General features: G+C 41.6%; 1 protein-coding gene across 4 annotated transcripts in view; it reads right to left on the reverse strand.

Moving 5' to 3' along the window:
* Nucleotides 1–737: 737 nt before the first annotated feature.
* The window catches only part of DGKI (diacylglycerol kinase iota), a 205171-nt gene continuing 181218 nt past the window's right edge, over nucleotides 738–24690 (reverse strand). For all 4 annotated transcript variants that reach the window (XM_039708217.1, XM_039708216.1, XM_039708215.1 and 1 more), the window contains 5 exons: nucleotides 19238–19275; nucleotides 17565–17685; nucleotides 10041–10077; nucleotides 7626–7725; nucleotides 738–6597 (listed from right to left, as the gene is read on the reverse strand). In XM_039708217.1, the coding sequence (XP_039564151.1) occupies nucleotides 6481–6597; nucleotides 7626–7725; nucleotides 10041–10077; nucleotides 17565–17685; nucleotides 19238–19275 (413 nt within the window). In that variant the 3' untranslated portion in view covers nucleotides 738–6480. The remainder of the gene's footprint in view (nucleotides 6598–7625; nucleotides 7726–10040; nucleotides 10078–17564; nucleotides 17686–19237; nucleotides 19276–24690) is intronic.

Here is a 24690-nt window from a genome sequence, read left to right on the forward strand (position 1 = left end):
TGCTTAATTTTGCTTTTCTAATTTTGTCACCTTTCATTTTTTATGTGAATGTCACACAGGAAAAGCAGCCCTAGAAAAGTGGGACTGCTTATTAAAGCCTAATTAGCCAAGTAGAAATCACTCATGTCTGCTGCATCAGACTCAAGAGCTTCTTGAGCTTCTCCACATCTACAAACCTAAGTGATTTGTAGAGTTCCTAGACACGATTGGGATTCTGTAGGAACAGAGATTATCTTCTACCTCTTCTTGACCACAGGTTGAGGGAAAGGGTGGAAATTGAAGGTCACTAAGGTAGCTGGAATCAGAATGGCATTTTTCTCATTAAAATGAAGTGCAACACTAAGAAATGAATTTCACGTGGTTCACGTATTAGTAGTTAGGTAATTGCAGCAGCACTTTGGCACTGGATTGCCACAGTGCACACTTCACTGAGTGCTGGGCTACACATCAAGCAGCCTCCCAGACAGGGACTAATTGAAGAGCCAGGTGTGGCACTTCACCAGCAAAAGGAGGCTGGCAAGAGATGAGGCAATTACTTATGTAGTATTATATTGCTCAAAGAAATAGTGCTCTTCTTGCACTTCAAAATGCTACAGCTTCTATATACTTTGCAAATGAATGCTGAGGCTGTTAAAATATTGCTGAACTCTGATATAGCATTCCCAAATCAGGGTTCTGATTCTAGTAGATGAAGGTGGCAAAATAGAAACAGATTTTTGAAGAAAGCAGTTTTGGTTTTTTTTTTTTTCTTTTTTGGGCATTCACCTATCTTTATGTGCCTGTCAAGGGGATTACTGGCTCCTTAGATTCCCCAAGTCTCTGACACATAGGAGATTTAAGAGCATAAGCTGACTGTTTTAACAGGGCTTAGCATCAAATTATTTCCTGAAATATAGATGTGTTCATATTGAAACAAATGCTTTTGTTGCAAGGCTTCCCCCTGCTCAGATTTTAGAAGTCATGATGTGCTGCATCAGAACGAGATTTTAAAATGATCTGTCTGCCTTCCCCACTCTCTGGGTAACTAGTTACATGTGTACTGCATAGGATGGATTGGTTTTTTGTCTCTTGGTTTGGTCTTTTTTGTTGTTGGGTTGTTTTGGTTTTTTTTCAAAATCAGTCAGGGAAACAAGAAACTGCAGCTGAGACTGGAATGTGGCACCTTATAAATAAGGCAGGAGACAAGATGCACTCTGATGGCTGAATACAGTAAGGTTATTCAGCTCTCAGCCTGCCTAATCACTGAAGTCAAATATAATGAATTTACTGGTGTGATCAAGGCCCGAGGGAGAGAATTTTCCCCTTTTGCACAAATGGCACCATACGTGGACCAGGAAATTCCTTGGCCAAGGTAGGGGGTGTCGCTCCAGTGCACACGTGCAGGGGATGAAAGAACACCACTCTCTGTGGGCACCACCACGGGCAGCAGTGCTGGAAACACACAGGGAGGGGGAACTCCTGAGCTCTGGTACCTGCAGGGGATCTCAGGCAGGCACTCCAGAGGAGTCCAGTGCCATGGCTGAACCTGGACTGAAAGCAGCCGTGGTCACTTGCTATGGCCGCCTGGAGTAGCTTGCAGAACATCACTGAGTTGCTGCTGCAATCAACAGATTTTGGCAGGCAGATAATGAAATTTAAGGCCATAGCAATGCACTGCTAAGAAAAATAGTTGTTAAGAAAGGAAAATGAGATGATGAGTACCACAATGAACACTCTAATACTTTCCTATAGCTTCACATGCATCAGAAAGGCCCAGGAATATAAGCTGTTTCCAGAACTGCTGAAATGTCCAAAGATACTCATATTTGCTGCTTTAAACTAATTAGGAAGTTAATAACTCAGTGTAATTTTGGCTCAGATTCACTGAGGAAAATGAAAAGAGGAAACATTATCTTATGAATGGCGAAGAACAGGTAAAATGGAGGTCAAAATGTTACTTTTAGCAAGCTTAAAAACAAGTCTCATAAAATACTTCTCTATAAATATTAGTTTGGTGCAAACGAAGCAAAAAGTGGGAGAAGGAAAATGACACATCCCAAATGGATCAGCACAAGGAACTGCTTTTTTCTTGTAGTTCCTTGGAGCTTTTTCAAGGCATTCAAATTTCCAGCATGCCCATACATTTCTTGAGTACTATTAAACTCACAGAAAACTGGAGGCTGTCAATGTATCTTTCCCATTTCATAGCCCAGAGACAGATCATGTCAACATACTTTTGTCATCCTGGAAGGGTCAACACATAACCCTGTCCCACAGAAGGCATCTGGGATGGCTGAAAGGGAAACAGCCACCTTCTAGATGAATTTGTGTTAGAAATTTTCACTGCCATATGTTTTCACCATTACAGCAAAAAGACAAAAAATGAACCAAAGAGCCGTGAAATAGTACTGAAAAATCCTCCCACAGCCACATCACCAGAAAAACTATGTGCCCTATCTATTCTTACACAGCAGTACCAGCTAGCAAATACACCTGGGAAGATCAGTGGCAACGAAACATCAATTTTGTACTATTTTCTTTCAATTTTGTACTATGGTCCTTCTGCACGACAGTCCTCATCTAGCAAGGGACATCTCATGTAGACTGAATCCAGGCTACAGCACCATGAGTTGGGACTGAACAATTTTACTGCTGCTGGGGAAAAGTAAGAGTGACAGGTCCCAGTAAAAACACCTACAGACATCTTAAAGTGCTAGAACACAGACAAGCAAGACACCACATGAAACGATGAAAGAGTCACTGGAGTCTGACACCAGTTTTGTAACAGGCAAAATTTGCCTTGGACTCCTGTTTTACATAAACAAAAACTCAGCCTCACATCTCACAGTATTGAGGGATGCCCAGAGAAGTTGTGGATGACCCATCCCTGGAAGTGTTCAAGGTCAGCTTAGATGGAGCTCTGGGTAACCTGGTCTAGTACAAGGTGCCCCTGTCCACTACCATTCTATGCTATAATAAGTAAAAAACTGTATGACATCATCATGCCTTGAGTAACACAAAAAATATATCTAGCATTGAAACATGAAATAATAAGAGTAATTGATGCTATTAAATTACAAAGTTAATTTTATTTTATTATTATTAATAATATTTCTTTCCCTCCATTTAACTCCAAAATGAGATAGTAAAATCAGTACAACGGAAAAATTTCGAAGCTCCTCAGTTCTACTGAGAAAGGTTCCCTTCAATAACAAATTAAAATGGCAAATGGCATTTTGTCAGTCCAGCAATCTCAGTAGCTGAGCATCCCTAGGGGCTTTGTCATTCAAATGACACAATTTCAAGTGTGTTTGCATGTGTATGTGTGCATCTATATACATGCATACTGATATTTATAAATATACATATATATAGTAATATACACACATTAACAGAAGCAACCACTGAACAGATGCTTTAGTAAATCAAAATGCTTTACATGTAATTTAAGGGGACTCCCAGCTGCACGCTGGAATTTGGGCCCTGCCCAGTGCAGGCACAGTTGTACTGTACTAACCTTGACCCCAAGTGCTCCAGAGATTCAATACAAATGTGTTACCTTTAACTGCTGCAGAGCCTGCTGCTTCTGGTAATCCCACCACACTTAAGGGCAAGGAATGGTCCTGGTCCCAAACTGCTCTCAGTGAGCCAACTTCTGATATTCCTTGTCACATGAATCATTGTGGAAGCCATCAGATGTTCTCCGTTTCCTGCGGATACCAAACATCACCGGTATCTAATGCCTCATGTGTGCGGTGCTTAGGATACCTTGGACGTCAAAGGCACCACATCCAGCCCATTCCTGCCCTACCTCCAGTGCTGGGGGCTATTTTTATCATACAGTAGCTGTCTCCTGCTGAGTACACAGCACAGACAGCTTTCCAGAGGCTCAACAGACTCACTCTGATCGTACCACCGTACTCCAGCTTTTGGTGAAAAAGGCAAGTCATGCTCTCCCATGTGCTCTGGGTTCCTCTGAGCTGTCCAAATGGCACAAAATTGCTCAGGAAATCTTCCCATCCTGGCAAGCTGCTCCAGAGCCAGCCACAGCTGCAGGCACCTCCTGGCTACCAGGGATGAGCTGACAAGGGAAGAACAACTGGGGACAGAGGGACCAGAAGCAGCTCCCTTATCATAATCCACATCTGGCCATTTCATCTCACACCTGTGATGAAAGCAAGCTGCTTCATGGGGCTAAAGAATCAGGGAGCTCTCACAGGCTCAGTGACCATACTCAGCTTGGCCTCAGCACAGGACAGAGCCAAGCTCCTGTGCTATTAAAACTTCCTCCATTTCTCAGATCAGTAAAGAAAACCAAAAGATTAAAGTGATTATAACATAATTCTTGTTTCCATCAAATGTATAGAAATATTACAGTAATGTATTTTCTCACAGCTGGGAAATGATGCAAGGCCTACCATGCAACCACAGTGTGAGGATCTTTCCTTGTGGAAATATCACATACACCAAAACTATATTCTGAGTTTTTATTTTAACAGTTGCCAAATTCTGTTCTAATATATACAGATACTTATTTTCTCCACAAACCCCTGGATAATTATCAAGGGAAGTAATTTGGCTTTCATATTTTATTTTTTAAATGAGAAAGGTAAAGACAGAAAATAAGACAAAATACATTTCATGTTGCCATTGATCTATAGATTACAAATATATATAGTTTCCTTCCAGAGGAAGAAATACTAAAGAAATATTTTGCCCATATCAAATGAACTTTTGAAAAGAGGAAAAAAATTAAAATACATTGTTCAGCTCCCCCCTCCCTACTACAACAATCACTCGTGCTTAAAAAAAAATGCATTCATTTGATTTTCTTCACTTCTACCAAAGAAGAAAAACTTATCTGAATAATGACCTGAGTTATTTTCATGGTTTCCAAATGTATGTAACCCCAATGATCACCTTCTATCAGAGAGCTACCCCTAGCAAGGGATGTGAAAACAAACACTGGTGGATCTTTTGAATCAAACAACAAAGCAAAATTCAAAAATGTATTGCAAGAGTTATGCCAAAAGTCAGCCATGAGCGTCTTCATGGGCACCGGTCTGACAAAGTAGAAGTGGAAGCTCGGCTATTTTGTCAACTGAGATATCTGTAGCAATTAGAAACTCAAAGATGAAACATTTTATTTATGCTTGTGTATTTGTTTGCTTTCTCTTCCTTTATAGTTATAAGACAGAGAACAGATGAGTACAGAAGAAACAGCTGGCCTTTACAGCAGCTAAGCTTTACATTTCAAACCTATTGTGGGCAAGAAGGCAATGAGCTGCTGCTTGTCTTCCTCCAGGGACAGACTTCCACAGACTCCCCCCAAAACCTGGTTCCCTTGAAAAATCAGATAGTTTACAGGTTCAGTCAAATAAGGTTTTTCCATTCCCAATGTGACCAGGCCAGTGCCCATTTGTTTGGTGGCAGCAATGAGCCCAGGCTGGCTGCTGATGTTCCAGGTCTCCTTCCTCCCTCTGGCTGTGCTGCAAAGGGGACTAGGTCTGTCATTGAGTCCATCAGAATTCCCTCAGTCTTGCACAAATCTCTCCCTAGGGTAAAACCCATATTTTCAGAAGTAAAGAACTAAAGAAGATATCAACTTCTAGGCAGGCCTGAAACCTGAGAAGAACTGAGTCAGCCATTACAGGCATAAAAGTGATATGAGAAACCCTCCTGGTGACTTCCTGCTCTGCCATTAAGCATGGTGTATCCCATAGAGCTCCTTTCCATGCAAATGCCTGTCTCGTGAGGATACCATAACCTCATGCCCAGAAATGATGAGGTTGGGTTTTGTCACTGCTGTAAATCTGATCATGCCCCAAACCCTGGGAAACAAGGCAATAAATAGCATCCTCTCCAAAAGCAAGGAAACTCCGTGGGGGCTGAGTGCTGGCAACACAGCTTCCAAGAGGATGGCAGGGGAGGGAATGTAGCTGACAAACACACTGGATATTTTTAAAGGGCATCCAGAGCTCCTCAGACATTTTGCTACTGCCTGACCATTTGTGAAGACAACACAGAGATAACAGATAATATTTAACTGATGAGAAGTGAGGGGAATAGGAGAATAAAAGCAATGCAGTAACTGTAAGGATGGAGGACAGCCTGGTTGGGTGGCTTAATGTACCAGTTAGTTTGGATTTTGTTCCCCCACACCCTCTTTACTCTTTCCTTTTTTTTTTTTTTAAATAAATTATACGGATGACCATGGGAGAAGTTCATGCTACTTGCTGGAAGCAATAAAGGTAAATTTTTGTGGCCTATGGATTCCACAGACCTTTGAGTGTCCCACCTCATCCATCATGGGCTAACTTATGGAACACAACCGTTCCGTGGCAAGACTCAGTAGCCCTTAGAAACTGGTGGCATGTCTTCAGGTATTTTCCTCGAGAGTGAGAGACATGTGGGTTCCATCAGTTTCTTCCTCACACAATGCCCGAGTGCCTCAGGTGCGGTCTCGAGATTTCCAGGGATCCTCTCAGACGCTTTCAGGCATCAGACTGCTGTCTCTAGGTCCTCATGGGAAACCATTTGATAGTTTTGTCGACTCTCCAGGTAGGAAGCCAGGTCTGGATCACCAGCTTGCTGAGCCCTGTCCCGAGGGGTCTTACCCTGTAATGAGAAACATGAAGAGAAAGTCTTGTGCTAACACGTTTAAAACAACAGATGATTTCTAGGCAGAAGATGATTAACGAGTCACAAACCACTTGTCCGGATTTCATCTGTTTCAGAAAGCTTTTTGCAACGTACAATTCTGCCATCTGAACAAGAATGATAGAGTCATAGATGACTTCTCCATTACAGGCTACCTCACAGAGCCCAAGAAGGCAAAAATTAGTTTTGATTGCCCAGCTGCAGAAAAGGTGTGTACAATTCTGCCATCTGAACAAGAGTGATAGAGTCATAGATGACTTCTCTTCCCATTACAGGCTACCTCACAGAGCCCAAGAAGGCAAAAATTAGTTTTGATTGCCCAGCTGCAGAAAAGGTGCTTCTGACTCTGGAGTCCAGAGAACCAGCTCGCTCTCAGCTGCTGACCACAGGGTGCTTGTGCTCAGAAACCCCAGAGAGGCAGCTTCTGGACCATGTTCCTAAGCAATCAGATTGTTGGAATGACAGAATATTCCTTGGATTTCATTTTTCCCAGATTTCTTTCTCAGTCAAGCTTAGACCAAGAGAGTGCTGTGGTTAGCGTCACAACAGTGAGCACAGGGGCAAGCCAAGGCAAACAAAAATAGTTAGCCATCCTCACAAAGCAAGCCAGCCACAATAACCAAGCCTCACAGATGCTGTGCAATCAGACATCAAGGCTCCTGCAGGTGGTCCTTGCCCACAGACCTCTCTTTTGACCATACAGGAGGAGGATAATGCTGTGCCATGGAGATGTCTCATTCACACCCAATGCACCAAACAGTTTGAGGCCAGGCTCTCACTGTGGTGACAGCAACCCATGTTGGGGACTGAACTGAAGTCTCTCGTGTTTGTTTAAATCAATACAGTTTTCTCTATAAAAATAGCTTGCTTCAAAGGAGCTGCCCTCGGCACACACAAGGAAGCCTCAGTCATACAAAAAGCAGGGAGGACGCTGCCGGGTCTCGCTCGGCGTAGGGGTTTGTGAGGGGCTGATGGAGCTGCATTACCTTGGAATCTGTCTTCCTCAGAGAGGCTCCCGCATCCACCAGGAGCTGGCAGACGGCGCGGTGGCGCTGGCAGGCTGCCTTATGTAGTGCTGTCTCACCCCTAGACCAAAGTACAGAAACCAGCCGTGAGACACAGCACACCAATGTACATTTACGAAGCATGAGGAGCAGAGGATAGACACAGAAGGATGCTGCATTTCTGCGAGGTTCCCTCTTGCTGGCAGAGGTAGGCTTGTGCACTCTCTCCCTTAGCATTTACATCCTTTGACTCAGTAGGAAAGCCTGCAATGCACAAATAGCAGACGAAGAATTTCTGAGGGATGGGAAAGAAACATTGACAGATTTTATGTATTCAGAGGACTGAATGTCACATTCCCATCCAACCAGCAGCTCTGCAAAGGCTGCTGCAAAGGCAAGCTAGCCACCTTCTTATTTCACAGAAGGTGAAACAGCAACAGGGTTTATTTCTTCCTGCAATTTCTTTTCTCAACCTCATGCCTGGAGCCATCCTAGAAAAATCCTACTCATGAAATCTATGACTGGTGCACTTGCTGCCCCAGTTCTGATACCCTGCTCTCTTGGATGTATGAGAGCAAGAACTCTCATGTGTTTTCCACCACTGGACTGCTGAGGTACTGGGGAAGATTAAATACATGCTTCTCAGAAGAGAAGACTGTGTGGTGGGAGCACATTTATTGCAAAGCTTCTCACTCAGACTGGAGCTAAGTCTGACAGGATTCTAAAACTGACTGAAACTGACTTACTCTTTAGTGAGAGTAAAGAAGTCTATTTAGATTTGGCCAGGAAGAGAGGAAAGTATGCTTTGAGTGGGTTGAAAAGGAGTCCTTAATGCCAGTATCCAACAAGTAGGGCCATTACATAACCTGTGAAATAACAAATTATAAGAAATACATGTTGTAGGACAAATCTTGCACCTACCTACACAGAGTGCATAAAGAAATCTCAGCCCCCATCCATGACAGGGGATGTTGAAATATCAAGAGGCAACCTTGTAATCAATATGCCTTTGCTGCATCAGAGCTAGTATCAAAATTGGGTACCATTCTTTTTCCCCCTGAGGATCAAAAAAAAAAAAAAATTAATACTGCCAGTTACAGCTTGAACCTTCCCTTTCCAAGGGTTAGAGGTAGAGGAACCTCTGTAAAGGGCTTTAGTGAAAGTAAAGAAGTCTATTTGGATTTGGCCAGGAAGAGAGGAAAGTATGCTTTGAGTGGGTTGAAAAGGAGTCCTTAATGCCAGTATCCAACAAGTAGGGCCATTACATAACCTGTGAAATAACAAATTATAAGAAATACATGTTGTAGGACAAATCTTGCACCTACCTACACAGAGTGCATAAAGAAATCTCAGCCCCCATCCATGACAGGGGATGTTGAAATATCAAGAGGCAACCTTGTAATCAATATGCCTTTGCTGCATCAGAGCTAGTATCAGAATTGGGTACCATTCTATTTCCCCCTGAGGATCAAAACAAAATTCATACTGCCAGTTACAGCTTGAACCTTCCCTTTCCAAGGGTTAGAGGTAGAGGAACCTCTGTAAAGGGAAGCCCTCACAGCTCTGTGCTCACTGACACTTGATGTGGTTGTGCTACACCCCTGGATGAAAAGGACCAAGCAGTCCATCCAGTCCCTGTCACCTCTGGACTTCACTCATGCACCTTGTGCAAAAGGTGTTCTCTGTTAGCAGAGGAGGGCACTGTGGGATGAGAAATGGTAGGCTTGATCCCTATGAAAAAGACTGGTTTCATTTCATACATATTACACATATTTTCCAGGATTATTCATGCTTCCCTCACATACTTTTGTGAAACTTTGATTATACAAGGTGTAAAAAAATTGGGAATTGGAAAGTAATTTTTTTGGGTTGGGTTGGGTTTGTTTTTTTTGTTTGTTTTTTTTTTTAATAAAAAAGTAGGTGATTGCTGTTTTAACTACTTGATGGAAACCTTCAACTGCACAAGTCCTGACCATTTGGGAGAGCTAAGGCAGAGCACCCTGGATGAATCAAGAAGGGACTGAAAAAAAAGGTGTAGAGCAAGAAAAGTAATTTCCTGACTTTTGGAATTTACTCTTCAGGTTGGTCCCTTAGTAACTGGAGGCCAGAAACATCAAAACACAAGGCAGGGCTTCTATACCTCTAGAAAGATCAAGGAAGCATAGGAAGCAATAGGAAGAAAGTCCTCTGTAAATCCATTGAATGTTTGTTTTAGGCAAGAAAGCCATATATGAGGTGGTTGGTGTGTGGTTTTTAGGGGGTCTTCTGTTTGTTTGGTTGGTTTTGAAGAGTTGTGCCATTTTACCAGCTTTTTCCTTTTTAACAGTTTGCACTTGAAAACCAAGAGTCTGCTAGTTTAACACATATAACGTGGAGGGCAGAGTAGGTTGTACTTACGTTTCACTGTCTGTCATGTCCAGTAATTCAGATGGACCTGCAAAAGACAGTCGGGTATGTCATAAAGTATTTGTCTGCATGCCTAAAAAAATATGTCTTCCAGGAGAAGATTCCCAGTAAAAATATATAAGAGAAGCCAAGTGAAAGCTCAACCTGCAAAATATGTCAAACTTCAATGTAATATTTGCTTGTGTAAGCCCTTGCACTAATAAAATTCTGAATGCACAGTCACTGCTGGAGTGTCAGCAACAGGGAGTAGCAGCCTCTAAATTACACTGGGAATGAATATTCATGGGGTTTATTTTCTCACTCTTCACCTTGCTCAATTAAGTGGTTCACATAAGTACAGTACATTGAAAATGCTGATATACTGGAAATCCTGATATACTGCAAGTTAAAATCTATTGTTGGCATTAGAAGGAAAATGTCATTAGGAAGTTGAAATTAGCCAAATTCCATCCTGAATGACATCCCTGTGCTACTCCATTTAATAGTGTTATACAAAATGTAGATCAGGGTGGAATATTCCCAGCGGTCTTTATATTGATATGCAAATCCTGTGCTCTACTGGTTAGCAATGATCAGGAAAGTAAGATTAAGAAAAACAGAAAAGATTTTCGTTAAGTAGGAAGAAAAATAATACATTTATTTTAATGTCCTTTTGTCCTTGATATTCACTACAGGCAGATATCTGTAGAGGCAAATTCCATCGCTGAATTACAGTAATATGGAAAGGCTAGGATCTGGATATCACTTGAAAAAAACCAACTTTTCCTTTGCAGTCTGTCATAGTATTCTTCTCTCCACTGCTCTGGAGTGTAGTGTTAGATGGTATAGGGCAGTTAGCAAGGGGAACAGGGAAATATTACAAGACTTTTCCTTCCTGCGCATGAGTATTTCTCTCTAGCACGCTGTGACTTTGATATTCAAGAGTCCTCAAGAGCTTACAGCAAATCTCACCTGAAAGTGAGGAATTTCACACTACTTGCTTACAAAGGCCTACACACAACCTCTCTACACTCCTTTTAGTCTGAGTGTGTGTCAAAATGGATCAGAGCAGCCTGTCTTTACCTCACTGCTTTTACAATGTACACATGAAGTATCACTGGGGCTCCTGAGCTGCAGGCATCTCCTTCATTTCATTTTCTGGCATCATGAGAAACGGTGGTGCTTAGTCCTCAGTGCACAGGGCATTGTGTACCACTGCATACTTGCCATGACAGCTCTCCAAACTCAGTAGCCACTGTCAATTATTTAATGCAGCCTGACTCTACCACCACACATCCTCATCTCCACACTTGGCAGTTGTGTGTTCACTCCTGCCTATCAAAAAGAAGAATCAGTCACTACCCCTGAGCTCCCAGGACCACAAAGAAGGATAAAGGGGGATAAGCAAAGCCTCTTGTTGAGAGGAAAAGAAGATAATGCCTGAGAAACTAAAAAGATAATAAAAGAAATACACATGAAGAAAATGAGTCCTTAAAGAAATACACATGAAAATCATGTTCTCTCAAAAATGAGTCCTTTACATTTCCTAGGAGAAAATCATGTTCTCCCAAAAATAAAAATAATTTCCCCTAGCTTCCTGCAATGCCACATCTCAGTGATAGGTAAGCAGGAATGGCTTGCAATGTGTTAGAGAAGACACTGCCACCTATTATTTCTGCTCATGGTTGGAGCAAGGAAGGTTGTATTGCCAAGGTGGAGCAGGGTGACAGGTCTGGCTTTATGGGACATAGAGGACCTTGCCCAGGTAAGCGGAAGAAGCTGTTAAAAGGTAAGTAAAAGCAGTAAAATAGAGAGTATTCAGAAGAATATGACCTGAGAAGGAGAAGAAAGTTGGGGCAGAGTGGGTCTGGAGAGAAGCCAAGGGTAGTGGAAAACTGGTGTGAGGCAGGAAGAAATAGCAGGGCTAGGACAGAGTAGCTCAGTGCTGAGGACCCTGAGGGCAGTCTGTGATACAGACCTGAGGAGATGACAAGTACACCTCCCCTAAGTGCCAAGGGTGCTCTCCTGTCCCAAATTAAGTATTTCATGGGAGAGCCCTGACTCCATCTGAGCTGTACGTAAGGGCCAGATACTGGAGTTAATAATTAGCTGCACGACATGGTACCGGGATTCTTTAATTTCATTCTCTCTGGCCTGTCTCTGAAGCTGGAATGTCCCAACTCACAGCCTGAGTGGTGCCCTTTACTTCTTTATTTTATTTTCACTTGTGCTTCTCTTAAACCATCTCACGCCCTCTTCCTAATTCCCTTTCCCCTCTTTTTTGGACCTCATTTTTATATCAGTCTCCCTGGCGCTGCCAACCGACCATTCCAAATCCCCCTCTGCCCGGGGACAAAAGCTGCACAGATGTGGGAAGGGCTGGCACTGGGAAAGCTAACGGTACTGTCATCCTGACCCAGCGGGGAGGCGGCTGTTTCACTCTGGGACAAGAGGCAGAGAAAGAAAAGGGGACCAAGGCACGGAGAGAAAGAGGACAAAATAACCCAATAGAAATCCGGAAGGGAAATGCATGAGTGAGATTTCTATCAAGGAAAACAGCAGGGGGGGAAATAAAAACAAAAGATAGAAATGTGTGGAGAGGTGGAGGGAGGAAAAAAAAAGAGAGAGAAAGGGAAAAAGAGACTGGGGGGCTGAAGAATGGCAGGATGGGGACGGGGGACTGGGTGGGGGGAGATATTCACTTGAAAAGAGCTGAAAAGCATGACGCACTGAGGGGAAGCCCAGCTGAGATCACTCTCTTTCCCCAACATCGCCCATAGACTGTCTGTGTAGAATTATTAACTTTTTTCCTTCTCTCCTTTTGCCCTTTTTCGCTCCACCAAAGCCCTTCTCCAGTTTCTCAGAAGGCAAAGCAGCCTGGGCTGGGTATGGGAGGAGGGAAGGCAAGGAGACTCAAAAGCAGCTGCTCCTTCACTAAGCTCACTACAATAAAAAAAAAACCCAACACTTTAGGTGACCATATTTCAGAGGCATTTCCAAAATATACAGCTCTACACATTCTTGAAAGGCCTCTGAGCCCACAGCTTAGCCCTCTCCAATGGATGTGGTTACAGCTGCCCACAGGAGACCCACAGATGTTAACCCCTGCCAGTCCTGTGTTCTGTCAGTCCTTCATAGAACTGAGGAAAAAGGGTATTTACTCCAAGCAGTAATGTCAGACATTATCAACATTTCTGCATATTCATCTGTCAAAACCCTCTTTGTTAATAACCTGATTTGGGTTATTGTCTGGGGGACAAAACTGGATGTGGATCCTTACCTTCAAAGTAGGAGTATTTTTAAAATAACAGTAAACTGGAAATTCAGAACTATTTCTAATCTTTCCCCAACACCACACTTTTTTTTTTTTTTTACCTGATGGGAAAATTAACAGTGGTCTTTTCTGTGAGTGTCTTTTAGCTCAGAATTTCCACTGTAATATAGAGGCTAGACAGGTTATGGGAGCATTCCTTCCTACATGTCTGTCAGCCACGTTACCCTAAAATTTGGTATGCTTGAAATTAAAATAGGCTATGTTATACCTCGTGCCTTCCAGAAAAAACTAAACTGCTTTCTGCTCAGTCCCCTCACAAGTGACCACTACCATAAAACATTCTGCAAATCTAGATATATTAACTAGTGTCATGCAAACTCACTTTCATTGTGTTGCTTTCTGATGACTACTCAATATTTGTCCCTGACACACATCCCTGTCACAGGAACATTTGCTTTCCCAAAGCCATCCAAGGAACTTCTGAATCTGGTCAGGATGCAAATCCAGATTCACTGATGGCTCTTAGCTCTGGACTTTACAGTGCTAAGATTAATGAAAGTGCCTTTTTTTTTTTTCTTTTAATCAGGGGATGCTTTCTAGTGAAGCAAGGACATTGAGGTTTGAGGACACAGAAATGTTAAGGATGGGATGCCCTACATACTGTCTGTTGCATCAGAAATTCCCACCACAACCTCCTAAGGCAACTGTAAACATCTTTCCTCTCTTCTGTTTAAAATCAAAATGCCAGAGATGAATTTTACAATTCTTGCTTGTCTTTTGAATGTCTAGAGAAGACAAAGACAAGGCAAATGGAATTATTTGTATAGTGCTTATAAATTACAAACTTTTCACAGCTGCCAGATAAAGACTCCAATCCAAGTTTGATACCAAATACAGATTGTTTAGGAGACCCCTTTTCTAACAGAGGTTCTTAAGCCTTCCTTAATTCTGTTTGTGTTAAGCAAGTAGACAGTTAACTCTTCTCTAATGTACATGCATTAGGATGCAATGCAGTTGCTGACTGCAGCATTAAAAAGCTGTGATTGTGATACCTACTGAGTTTGGCCCACAGTTTCTAGCTAAGCATTTCTTACCTCAGCTACAGACAAGTTCTTAAAGCTGATCCTTCTACTAAAACCGAAAGACTCCTGATTTAGGTGGCCAGTCTTGAATGTGTGATAGATTTGTGTCTCTATGTATCTGCCCTTCCTGCACAGGGGATAGAGACAAACTGTTTTACTGAAGCAGCAGCCAGCACAACTCTTCCTGCAGCAGCAAGCAGCTGTTGTCCTGACACCTACTACATTGGTGCTTCAGCTGCCATTCCTGGCTTGTGCTGGGCCACTGCAAATTATCTGGAGGCACCTCACAGCAGTCCCCCTGTGTGACTCATCCCTGCTATTTCTAATTTAAGATAGGTTATTTTCTTCCCCTTAACATCTGAAATCATTCTGATCGTGATCACAGAATAACCTTCCATATAAATGTGCCCTGCATGTTTGCAGAATAGGCCATCTTCACAAAGGACAGCTTTAGCACCACTACAGCATTTTCCTTCCTTTGTAATTCTAATTCTGTGTGTGCCACTCCTGTATTGTATTGGATTCATCCCACTGTTTCTCAGACTAGAAAGTTAAAGTTCCTGGAGAAGTGGGTTTGGTCTTCTTTTTTTGCTGTTGTTTTTTAGAGATATTCAGAAGATTTTTCCCTGTGTGTTTAATAAGAGATTCTCTTTGCTGCGTGCTTGAGGGTATTACAGTGGAACTCCTACTATCATTCACTATCCTCAGCCGTGTATTGGGAAGCAGACAAAATCCAGAGGAAGTGTGACTGGGCAGAGGTAATTGCCAGAACAGAAGTAAGACTCATTTTTATGAAATTTTTATGGGTGGATATTGGCAGAAACAAGAAGCTCCACGCAGGGAAACCCTTAGATATTAGTAGCATTGGATCAGGTCATGTACAGTAATCAATGCTGAGAAGATGCCAAATGCCAGAGAATGCAAAGAAAAACAAGGGCATTATGATGATGATGATTCAGCAAGAGAGCTCATTTGTGGCTGATAAGTGCCCAGAGTAGAAATGAGTTTCATTAATTGCTTGGTGGCAGAAGAGAGGAGGCCTCTATTAGATTGTGCATTGTCCCAGGCACTCCCTGATCCCCAGAGAATGTTAAACAAACAATGTGTTTGGAGAAGCCCAGAGGACATTTGTCTGGAAAGCTGCAAAAGCTTCCTGCCATTCTCGGGGATAAAGAAGAGAGAGAACTGAGCTGACATTTGCTCAACCTTCTAATTTGTCTTTGTTTAACAGTCTGTAATCCCTTACATTTCTCTATTTACTTCAAAAATTCCCATGGATTCCCTGCTTACAATCTTATTAGTTTAAATTACCTCACTTTAAATGTTCACCAAAAGAACAGTAACTAGGTCAGACTGTCACTAAGTCAAAGTATATGTGTCCAATAAAAATCCTAGAGAGGCATCAATGAATTGACAGAGGTCATGTGCAGTGTGAGAAGAGACCAGGGGCAGTAAGGAAATAAAGCAAAATTATGCCTGTCTACAGAATTCAGTGGCACATGTGTGCACTGTGACTAATGCGACAATCCAGAGCAGGTAAATAGAAGGTAGAGTTACCACTGGTAAGGTTTGCTGGAACTGGTGAGAAAACCAGTCATTATTTGGATATAAGGCCAACTGCACTGCCTTATCCATTTGTAGGTATCTATACATAAAGGAGTAAACGAACAACTCAGGCCCTCTCAGATTTTTAGGACATGGCTTGGTTGCCCACATTCAGATATTTTGTGCTGTTTGATATACCATGGGGCAAGCCTTGGGATGCACTTGGAATGATGGAGATGCTTGCTTGGGCTTTGGCTGTTAGTGCAGGTCAGGCCTCCTCTGGGTCTTGTGTGCTATCTTGTAGACCCAAGCAAATGTCCTGGATATCCAAGGGCAAATGACATTAGACATTTATGTTTATCAAAATGAATAAAGTACACACGTTGCCTGAATCACTTTCTGGGCTCCAATGACTACCTTGACTATGATGTCCTTTGAGTCATGCTAGAAGCCTGCTGCTATTAAGGATGCCCTCCTCACTTCCATCTGCCACCAAAAGTGCCTTTGTCACACCAGAGCAAATGAACTAAGTTAGAGATTGCTGCTGACAGTACAGGAATTGGACCTATAGAATACCTGACACCCATATGTTAATACCTAACTTAGGGGTCAAGGTTGAAGAGATGCATTGTTGCTTCTTCCTTTCTTAGGAGTTGTGCTTTTTTCTTCTTTCTGTACAATTTGTGCAATGCCTTGGAGCAACAGCTAACACTTATTCTAATTACCAGGAGCAGTCTCTGTGTTCACACTAACACTGCTGTTGAAATAATGTATCTGATTTTGACATCCAGAAGCCAAATTAGCCACTGATATTTTGAAGTGGGGTCAGAGAAGAGAAGACTAGATAACTTTTCCTACAGTGAAGGAGGCTGATAACTCTGACTTCAGCTCTGTGTGCAGAGCAGTAACTATTTTACTGTGCCACTCTCCAGCAGTGAGGGAACAAGGTTGCAGTGGTTCAACAGGCAGAAGCTCCTAAATGTGACTGCCTCAGACACAAAAAAAATGCGGCATAGCCTGTAATCTACTGACAAAGATAAGAAGCATGAAAGGGAAAAAAGGGCAATAGCATGATCACAGTCCATAAATACAAAATGGAGATCATAGGTTTTTGCTGTTGGGTGGTCTTGAATCTAACAGACATAATATTCCAAGGCTGGAATGGAAGCTAGATGAATTTGTCTAGAAGTAAGGAAGCAGATTCCTGATCAGCATGTTACTAAATGCTGAAATAATAACAATGGTTATATGGGCTCTTTGTCGCTGTAAATGTTTTAATAGAGATTAGATGCTTTCTACAACACACACTATAATTGAAAAACAGTTCAGAGGATCCCTGTGCCAGAGGTTTTAACTAAAGCTTCACACTGCCTCTTCACAGTCCCCCAGATGATGCAAACGTGAAAACACCACTCTCCTCAAAAGCCATTCTAATTCTTCTTTTCACACTTTGCCTGGAGCCATCACTCTCATTGCTACTCCATTCTCAGCCTCCTGCTCACACATGCTACAGGTGGACATTTCACTGAGGGACACCACAGATGAGTGAGCCCACCTCCAGCAGCCAGGTGTGGTTTTGCCTGAGTGACACTTGGCTGAGGTACAGCTCCCCGTGGATCTGCCCCAGGGACTCACCATGCTCCAGGATGTATTTCACTATCTCGCCGTTCCCAGTCTTGGCTGCGTGGTGCAATAAGGAGCAGTGATCAGGTCCTTGGATTAACAAATTGGCTCCTTTTTTACAACATTCTATGAACTGGAAAGAAAAAAAAAAAAAAAAAAGAGAGAAAAAAACCCCATACAGAATTATAAGATGGGAGGAGTAAAAAACCAAACATGTCAGTAAATTCTTTATTGGTTCTCATTGTAAATCAGTACCAAATAGAATAAAATAAAATAAAAGATTAATTTAAAGCCAGCTTTTAGGCCCTGATATAAAACATCTGAAACCAGAAGTATTGACAGTTATATGGGTTAAAGAGAACAGTCTGTATTTGCTAAACAATGAGACATTGCTACTCTACTGGTGATGATTTATTGTTTGCTAGGAATGCTTGCAAACCACATCTGGCAACGCTGTTGGGATACATTAAAGTATATGTACTTGATAGAAAATTCTGGCTTCTTTGCTGAAGAATCAAACTTTTCCTCAGCACAGGAGTCAAATATTTTCTGACTATATCAGAAAACTCCAACTCAAAATTCCACATGGAGATGAGGTGACTGTCATGGACCTCCCTTGTCACATTGCCCCCTGTTCAGGGCTGGCCAAGGAGGAAGAAATACATGGGATAAGAACAAGTGGGAAACAGCAACCAGGCAGGTCTCAGAAATGCTGCAAATTTTGGGGGAGGGAGGGTGGGATTTGCAGTGCAGATCACTGCAGAAAAAGGAGAGAATTGCTATGGTGAGGACTCATTTGTGATGCAGTACATCTGAAGAAGGACAAGGAGTTTCCCCATCAAAGCCAGCTCAGGCAAAACATGTTCAAGAAGTGTATAAGAGACAATATTTTTATGACTGCTTGAAGGACTGCTCCCTAGATGCTGCAGCCAAGAGCTGAGGCAGTGGTATAGAAGGGAGGCAAAATACCTGCAGGCAAAAAGTTGGCCTAACAGCACTGTCATTTTTACAAATGGCTCCAAGCTGGCTTCTCACAGATAAAATTGCAATCATTAATCACAGTCCTCATCCAAATTCGAGAGCATGTTTTCAGATCCTGACTTGGCTACTGAGACAGGCAGCCTGAATAGCTGTCTGATGCGGGACTGCAGTCATTGGCACAAAAAAATTTGCGTGAGCAGTTTTACCTCCCAAACTTACTATACCAAGGCACTACATGTTTTGAGACATCCATCAGATGATAAAACAACCAGCTGAGGTTTGTTCTGTCTGATCTGGTGATTGCCTAGGTAGACTTTGAGCGAGCTAGTGCTTGGTGTCTTGGCCACCAACCTCCCTGGTGGAAAATATGCTTTCCTGTGCAAGTCTGTTTCAGAATTACCCTGCTGTTCAACACTGCCAATACAGTAATTTCCCTGTTAGTAACTGGCACATTACTCTGTACAGTGGGCTCTGAATCCTGGGCAAAAAGGCTCTGGCTAACACCAAATCCTATTCACGCAAATTTCACACCTCACCTGAATGATGTGTTCCCCTGGTGTTCAGGGTTTCCTGGAAAGGCTGTAAAATGGCACTTGCCAGAAGTCCCCACAGCAGCCTATTTATGATTTGAGCAGAGGTGTAATAAAATGTACAGTATATCTGACCAGCAAAACACTGTGTGTAAGTGGACACTCTGTACCTACCTTCAGTACATCACCAGATATGACTGCCTGTAAAAGTGCTGCAAAAGACAAAAAGAAAACTGATGTCAGGCAGAAAGCATTATGCATACAGCTTCATAGCTGAGGACATAGCTCACAACAGATGCAAGTTAAGACTGACATCCCTCAGTCCACTTGCATTCTCATGTACTACCAAAAGCAGGGCAAACCCTGTGCTGACATGTATTGAAAAGACAGAAGATAACCCATGGTGATGAAAGCTGTATCATCACCAAGCCATCATTTCCAATGCTCTCCTGGAACTGCAGGCTTCTGTCTGAATTTTTCGCTTGAGACACTTTTGAGACCTTTCAACAGTGTCCACAAGATGAACAAGGTCAAGTCTTCAGTACCTGATCCATCACTGAAAATACCAGTGCTATCTGAACAGAGAACCTGAAACTGTCTACAGAGAAACCTGTCAGACTTTGTCATACTGATGGTGGAGTGGTTAGTCAGTCTCCAGTACACCGAGAATCCCAAATTGTAGATGACTGAGTGACAAGAGAGAAATTTCTTAACAATTACTTGTATTACATATACATTTTGAGACGCCAGAGGGGAGCAAGTCGCCTGGGTGTGGCAGGCAGGGTCAAAGAGAGCAAGAGCCAGTCCTCACCTTACCAGCCTTTGTATTTTAAACAGACATGGAAGCAAAAAGAGAAAAAGTGGACAAGGGCTCACAACAAGGCAGGACAGAGCTGGAAACAGCTGGGAGTTTCTCACTACCCACTAGTGTTTGTCCTAAGCCTGTTAAAAAATAGAAGTAAGGCAAAAGCCAGGGGCCCTCTATTGCCCAAAGAAGCTGTTACAAACCTATTGCTACGTGGCTGTGTGCTTTTCTCCTCCTTCTGCCTACCATGATATATATTGTAAAAAAAAAAGATTAATAATTTTTCTGAGAAAGCACTTATGTGGTTTACATCTTCAAAAGCACTAAACATCTGCCTCAACTCACACTTTTTCAAGAGTGTCTAAGACCATTTCTATCTTTGTGTCTAGGCAGTGCAATCAAATTAAGCATTTGCCCAAGTGCCATCCTTGATAAAGATGCCAAAAATTCCTACAGGAGTAAGTAGGAACAAGTGGGGAAAGACAACCGCAGTATAACCCTGCCTCTGAAAAATAACACACAGGAAACTGCATGGTGGGAATTCCATGATGAGCTTGCTACGCCTTCAGAAATGACAAGGCATCCAAGCTAAACACTACAGAAGAGGAAGGATTTTCAAAGGCAACTCAACAAATGTCCTTTTCTTTGGAAACACCTGGGGCTACTATGTGGCTTTCTGGTCTCAGTAATACCTCATTTCCCACAGCAGTGGGAAAAGCAAAACCCCAGTCCAGCTAAACTCTGCCTTGAGGAAGCAGTAATTCTTGCAACTTTAGATTTAGGGCAGTTTTTCAGTGACCATGAGTTAAACCAAATCCTAAAAATCCCCCCTGAAATCTATGAGAGTGAGTACACACAGATTTTAGGAATGGAAGAAGGCAAACACCAGCAGGTAAGAGCTAGAAAATTCTTCATTTTTTTTTCAGTGGTTTACATACTTCTTTTTTTTCCCCAATAGTTCTAACAATTTCTCAGCCCAAATCAATAGCAGAGCAAAATTTAATTCATGCAATTTGCTTTATCAATTTCCCTCTCTTTTTTTTTTTGGTCAATCTGGTCTTACTGACACCAATATTCTTTAGGCTATGGCAGTCTGAACTTGCAGTAGCTAAAGAATAAATATTTTGCACATCTTGTATGTGAAAATCAAATGAACTGGTGACATGAGTTTTTCATTGCCTTCAACATCCAATTTTTTAAGACATGGCTTCCCTAAGTCACTTTCCTAAGAGGCAGTGATACATTTGCTTATGCAAGCCATGCTGAAGATTATAGTTCAAAAAAAAAAACCAGAGAGAGCTATGATTCTATGAAAAGCCTGACAAGATGTGAAAAGTCTTCTATGCTGAAAATCCATAATCAGAAGTGGTCTGGTGATAAGGCTATTAGGATAAAGCAGCTCTAAAACAAATTCAGCATAATTAGACCAATCTTTTCATCTCTTTCCTAAGCCTCAAATCCAGCAAAGCATTTAGGCAAGTGCTTAGCTTTGAGCTAATTACATTCTTTTCACGCCAAGTCTACCTGCACTCTTAAAATTAAGTGCTTTGCTACAGTAGAACCTATTGGATAAATGAATACATTACAGATCAACAAAACCAGCTGGCATAACAAGAGATTACACACCAGTAAAATAATTCAGAGCTGTATGCCCCAACAGTAGAAGATTTAGAAGCCACTGAGCTAGAAATGGAGAAAGGTTCTTTAGAATCAGGAGCATGTTTACATAAATTTATGAATACTGCTTAGCACACTAACCCCATAAACCCAAATGGGACTGCTGGGCATATTGAGGAGGAGAGTGAAGATGGCAAAAATCACCTGGTTGGTGAATCAAGCAAGCAGATGGCATTGACAAGAGAGCAGACTTATAAGTTGGAGAAAAATGCTGTTAACATGCAAAGCCAGGCTAGCTTAAAATTAGAAGCGTTGAAGTGAGAATTGTTTTATTTCTTCTAAGCAACACTGCACCACTCGTGTAATACATAAAATGAACTATGCCACTGTTTTATCATATATAATATACCTTTAGGTCTTAAAGATGTCTCAAAAATCACTTGATTTAATTAATATTTTAATCAAGTAATTGTTTTCTCAATTTCTCCCAAGAAAAGTAGTTATCATTACTAATGAAAATGTTTTATTACCTTTTATATTTATTTAGCAAGTAGCTTTATTGCTGATGTGACAGCTTGGGAAAACTGGCAAGTAGGGTGCTCTGTTCATATATTAAGGAAGCACTCAGTCCCCAGGCTGCCTCCTCAGCAAAGCTCTAACTACCCAGCTTAGAAAAGAATCTTCATTAAAAAAACAAAAAACAACCACAACCAAAACAAACAAACAAACAAAAACAAAAAAAAACCCAAAAAAAAAACAAAAAAAAAAAAAAAAAACACAACCAAAACAAACAAACAAAACACAAAAAAAACCCAAAAAACAAACAAAACAAACAAACAAACAACAACAACAAAAAAAAACCACCACACCCCAAAAAACACAAAGCCCAAACAAACAAAGAAAAAAGCCCACCATGCCCAGGCCTGCCAGCAAACACAAAAAAATGACAAGCAAAACAAACATCAGAAAACCATCCACACCGTGAAACAAACCTCCTCACACACATGCAACTCTCCACCTCACTTATAAATTATTACTGAGCATATACAGGTGCATAATGCACCAACAGAAAAAAAGTCATGTTGAAAAGGCTGCTAATTGAATTGTGGTAATGCTGCAAGCTAATAGAGATTGGATAAACAAGTACTAGTACACTCTATTGCTGAAAACAATACTTTTCCTAGGGCATATATCACTCATCTAATTTCTATGTTGGTGTCTGCTGCTTCCATTGGAAACAGCTATTCTTATTTCATATTCTAAAAATCTGTGTTAATGTCACTGAGTTACAACAAACATTTTTTGTTTCCCAGACAAAATTAACTTCTGAAATAACAATTGCTCTCTGGCTCTGCATGTGAAGCCAGCACCATTAAAACAATGCTGCAAAGTCAGTCATTAAACTGAGCACCAGAGAAAGAAGGAATGAAGTATTCATACTCCATAACTTCAGAGGCTGCAAGATGCTTGAGAGGTCTCACAGGGTTGCTTGGATGGTCAGAAAAGAAAATAACTCTCCATAGAAAAGAACCTAGTTTGCCCTGCAACAGTTCACATTGTGCTCCACAGGCTAAAGAAGCTCTAGAGAAAATTACCTCCACCTTGCAGCCCCTAAATTAAGAGTCAAACTAGGACAGAGAGGAGATCCTTCAGAATGGCATGACTCCAGGGGACATGTCTGATCACCTCCAGGAATGACAACCAAACAAGGGAAAAATGAGAGGTCTTCTTTTAGGGTTTTCTAAGGTGTGATATTGCTAGAACCAGGCAATACTCATGGTCTTAGAAATTTCAGTTCCTCGTATACCATCAGCTGCAGAATGAGAGTGTCTCATAAATGTAAGGGTTAAGGCCATGACTGCAGCACATCAGAAGAATACAGCAGGAGAGGGGCAGAAGCTATCACCATCACATTGCTCACTTCAAAAGCCATGAAAATTTTCAGAAGCATCACAAGCAAGGAAAAACTTCAAACAACTACCCCTTCCTGTGTGCCCTGCAGAAAAATTTCCTCCTAATGCCAAAGCTGCTGATCAGCTTAACACCAAGGACAGATGCAGGGTTACTATCACACCAGAAACTTTGCTGCTAAAACACCTTCAGAAGGAACATGAAGACAAAAGTTCTTACAAAAACTTCTAAGTAACATCTCAGGATCACAAGGTTCTTTGCTTAAAGTAGGTTGACATGGAAGATACTAAGTTAGTTGAATAAGCATTAACAAGACAGTAAAAGGAGATGGTCTGCACTGAAAAGTATCTCAGAGAACAGGGTGGTTCTACAGCCTGCCACCATTAGTAGTACAGCAGTAACGTGTCTTTTCACTTGATAAAAGTTATTCATAAACCAGAAATGTCCTCCAGATTTTATTAGTCAGACTGCACACCTGATCTGACTCTTTCAATGCCATATTTGAACCCACTACTTCTGTACCAGCTAAGCCACAAGGAATGCTGATAAAATGTACAGCAACTTTGAAGTTTTCAACACTTATAAGCAATTCTTTAGTGAAGATATAAACTGTCCTGTAGCGACAATAAACATTTTCAATGAAGGGAGCAGAATTCAAGCAATTCTTTAGTGAAGATATAAACATTTTCAATGAAGGGAGCAGAATTATTTAAAACTATGTTATGAAGTATAAGTACCACATCAAGGAGTTTTCATATTCATAATTAAAATGCAGGCAATTATAGATCTATGAATAAAATGCAGTGTGAGAGCAGAATATTATTTGCCATGATGCATCCTACAAAGAGTTAAAAAATACCAGGGTATCTAATCAGAGTATGACAATATTTAAGCAGAATTCAGATACAATAACGCAAGACCTGGTTGGAGGAGGGTGCTTTTACCAAAGTGGTTTGGTGGATGGCATCCCTGCTCATGGCAGGGGAGCTGGAACTAGGTGTTCTTTAAGGTTTCTTCTAATCCAAACCACTCTATGATTCTATGATCTGAAGCAGAATTAGGGCTCATAAAACCTTTAGCTTTTTCAAAAGACACAGTAAGACAGTTTATAATCTGAAGTGATCAGCTCCTTGCAGAAACGTCATTTAAGAGGCAATGCCTGCATCTGTCCAGCCCTTTCTAAGACACATCTAATGCACTGATTCAGCATTTGGAATTGATACGCCATCAGCATTTCAGTGCTGAATGCTTCTTACTGGTTGGAGGAAGCTAATAAAAAATATAAGAGCTTTGG

This window comes from Passer montanus, unplaced genomic scaffold, assembly GCF_014805655.1.
Source record: "Passer montanus isolate IOZ18808 unplaced genomic scaffold, ASM1480565v1 scaffold20, whole genome shotgun sequence".
In the NCBI taxonomy this organism is placed as follows: Eukaryota; Metazoa; Chordata; class Aves; order Passeriformes; family Passeridae; genus Passer; species Passer montanus.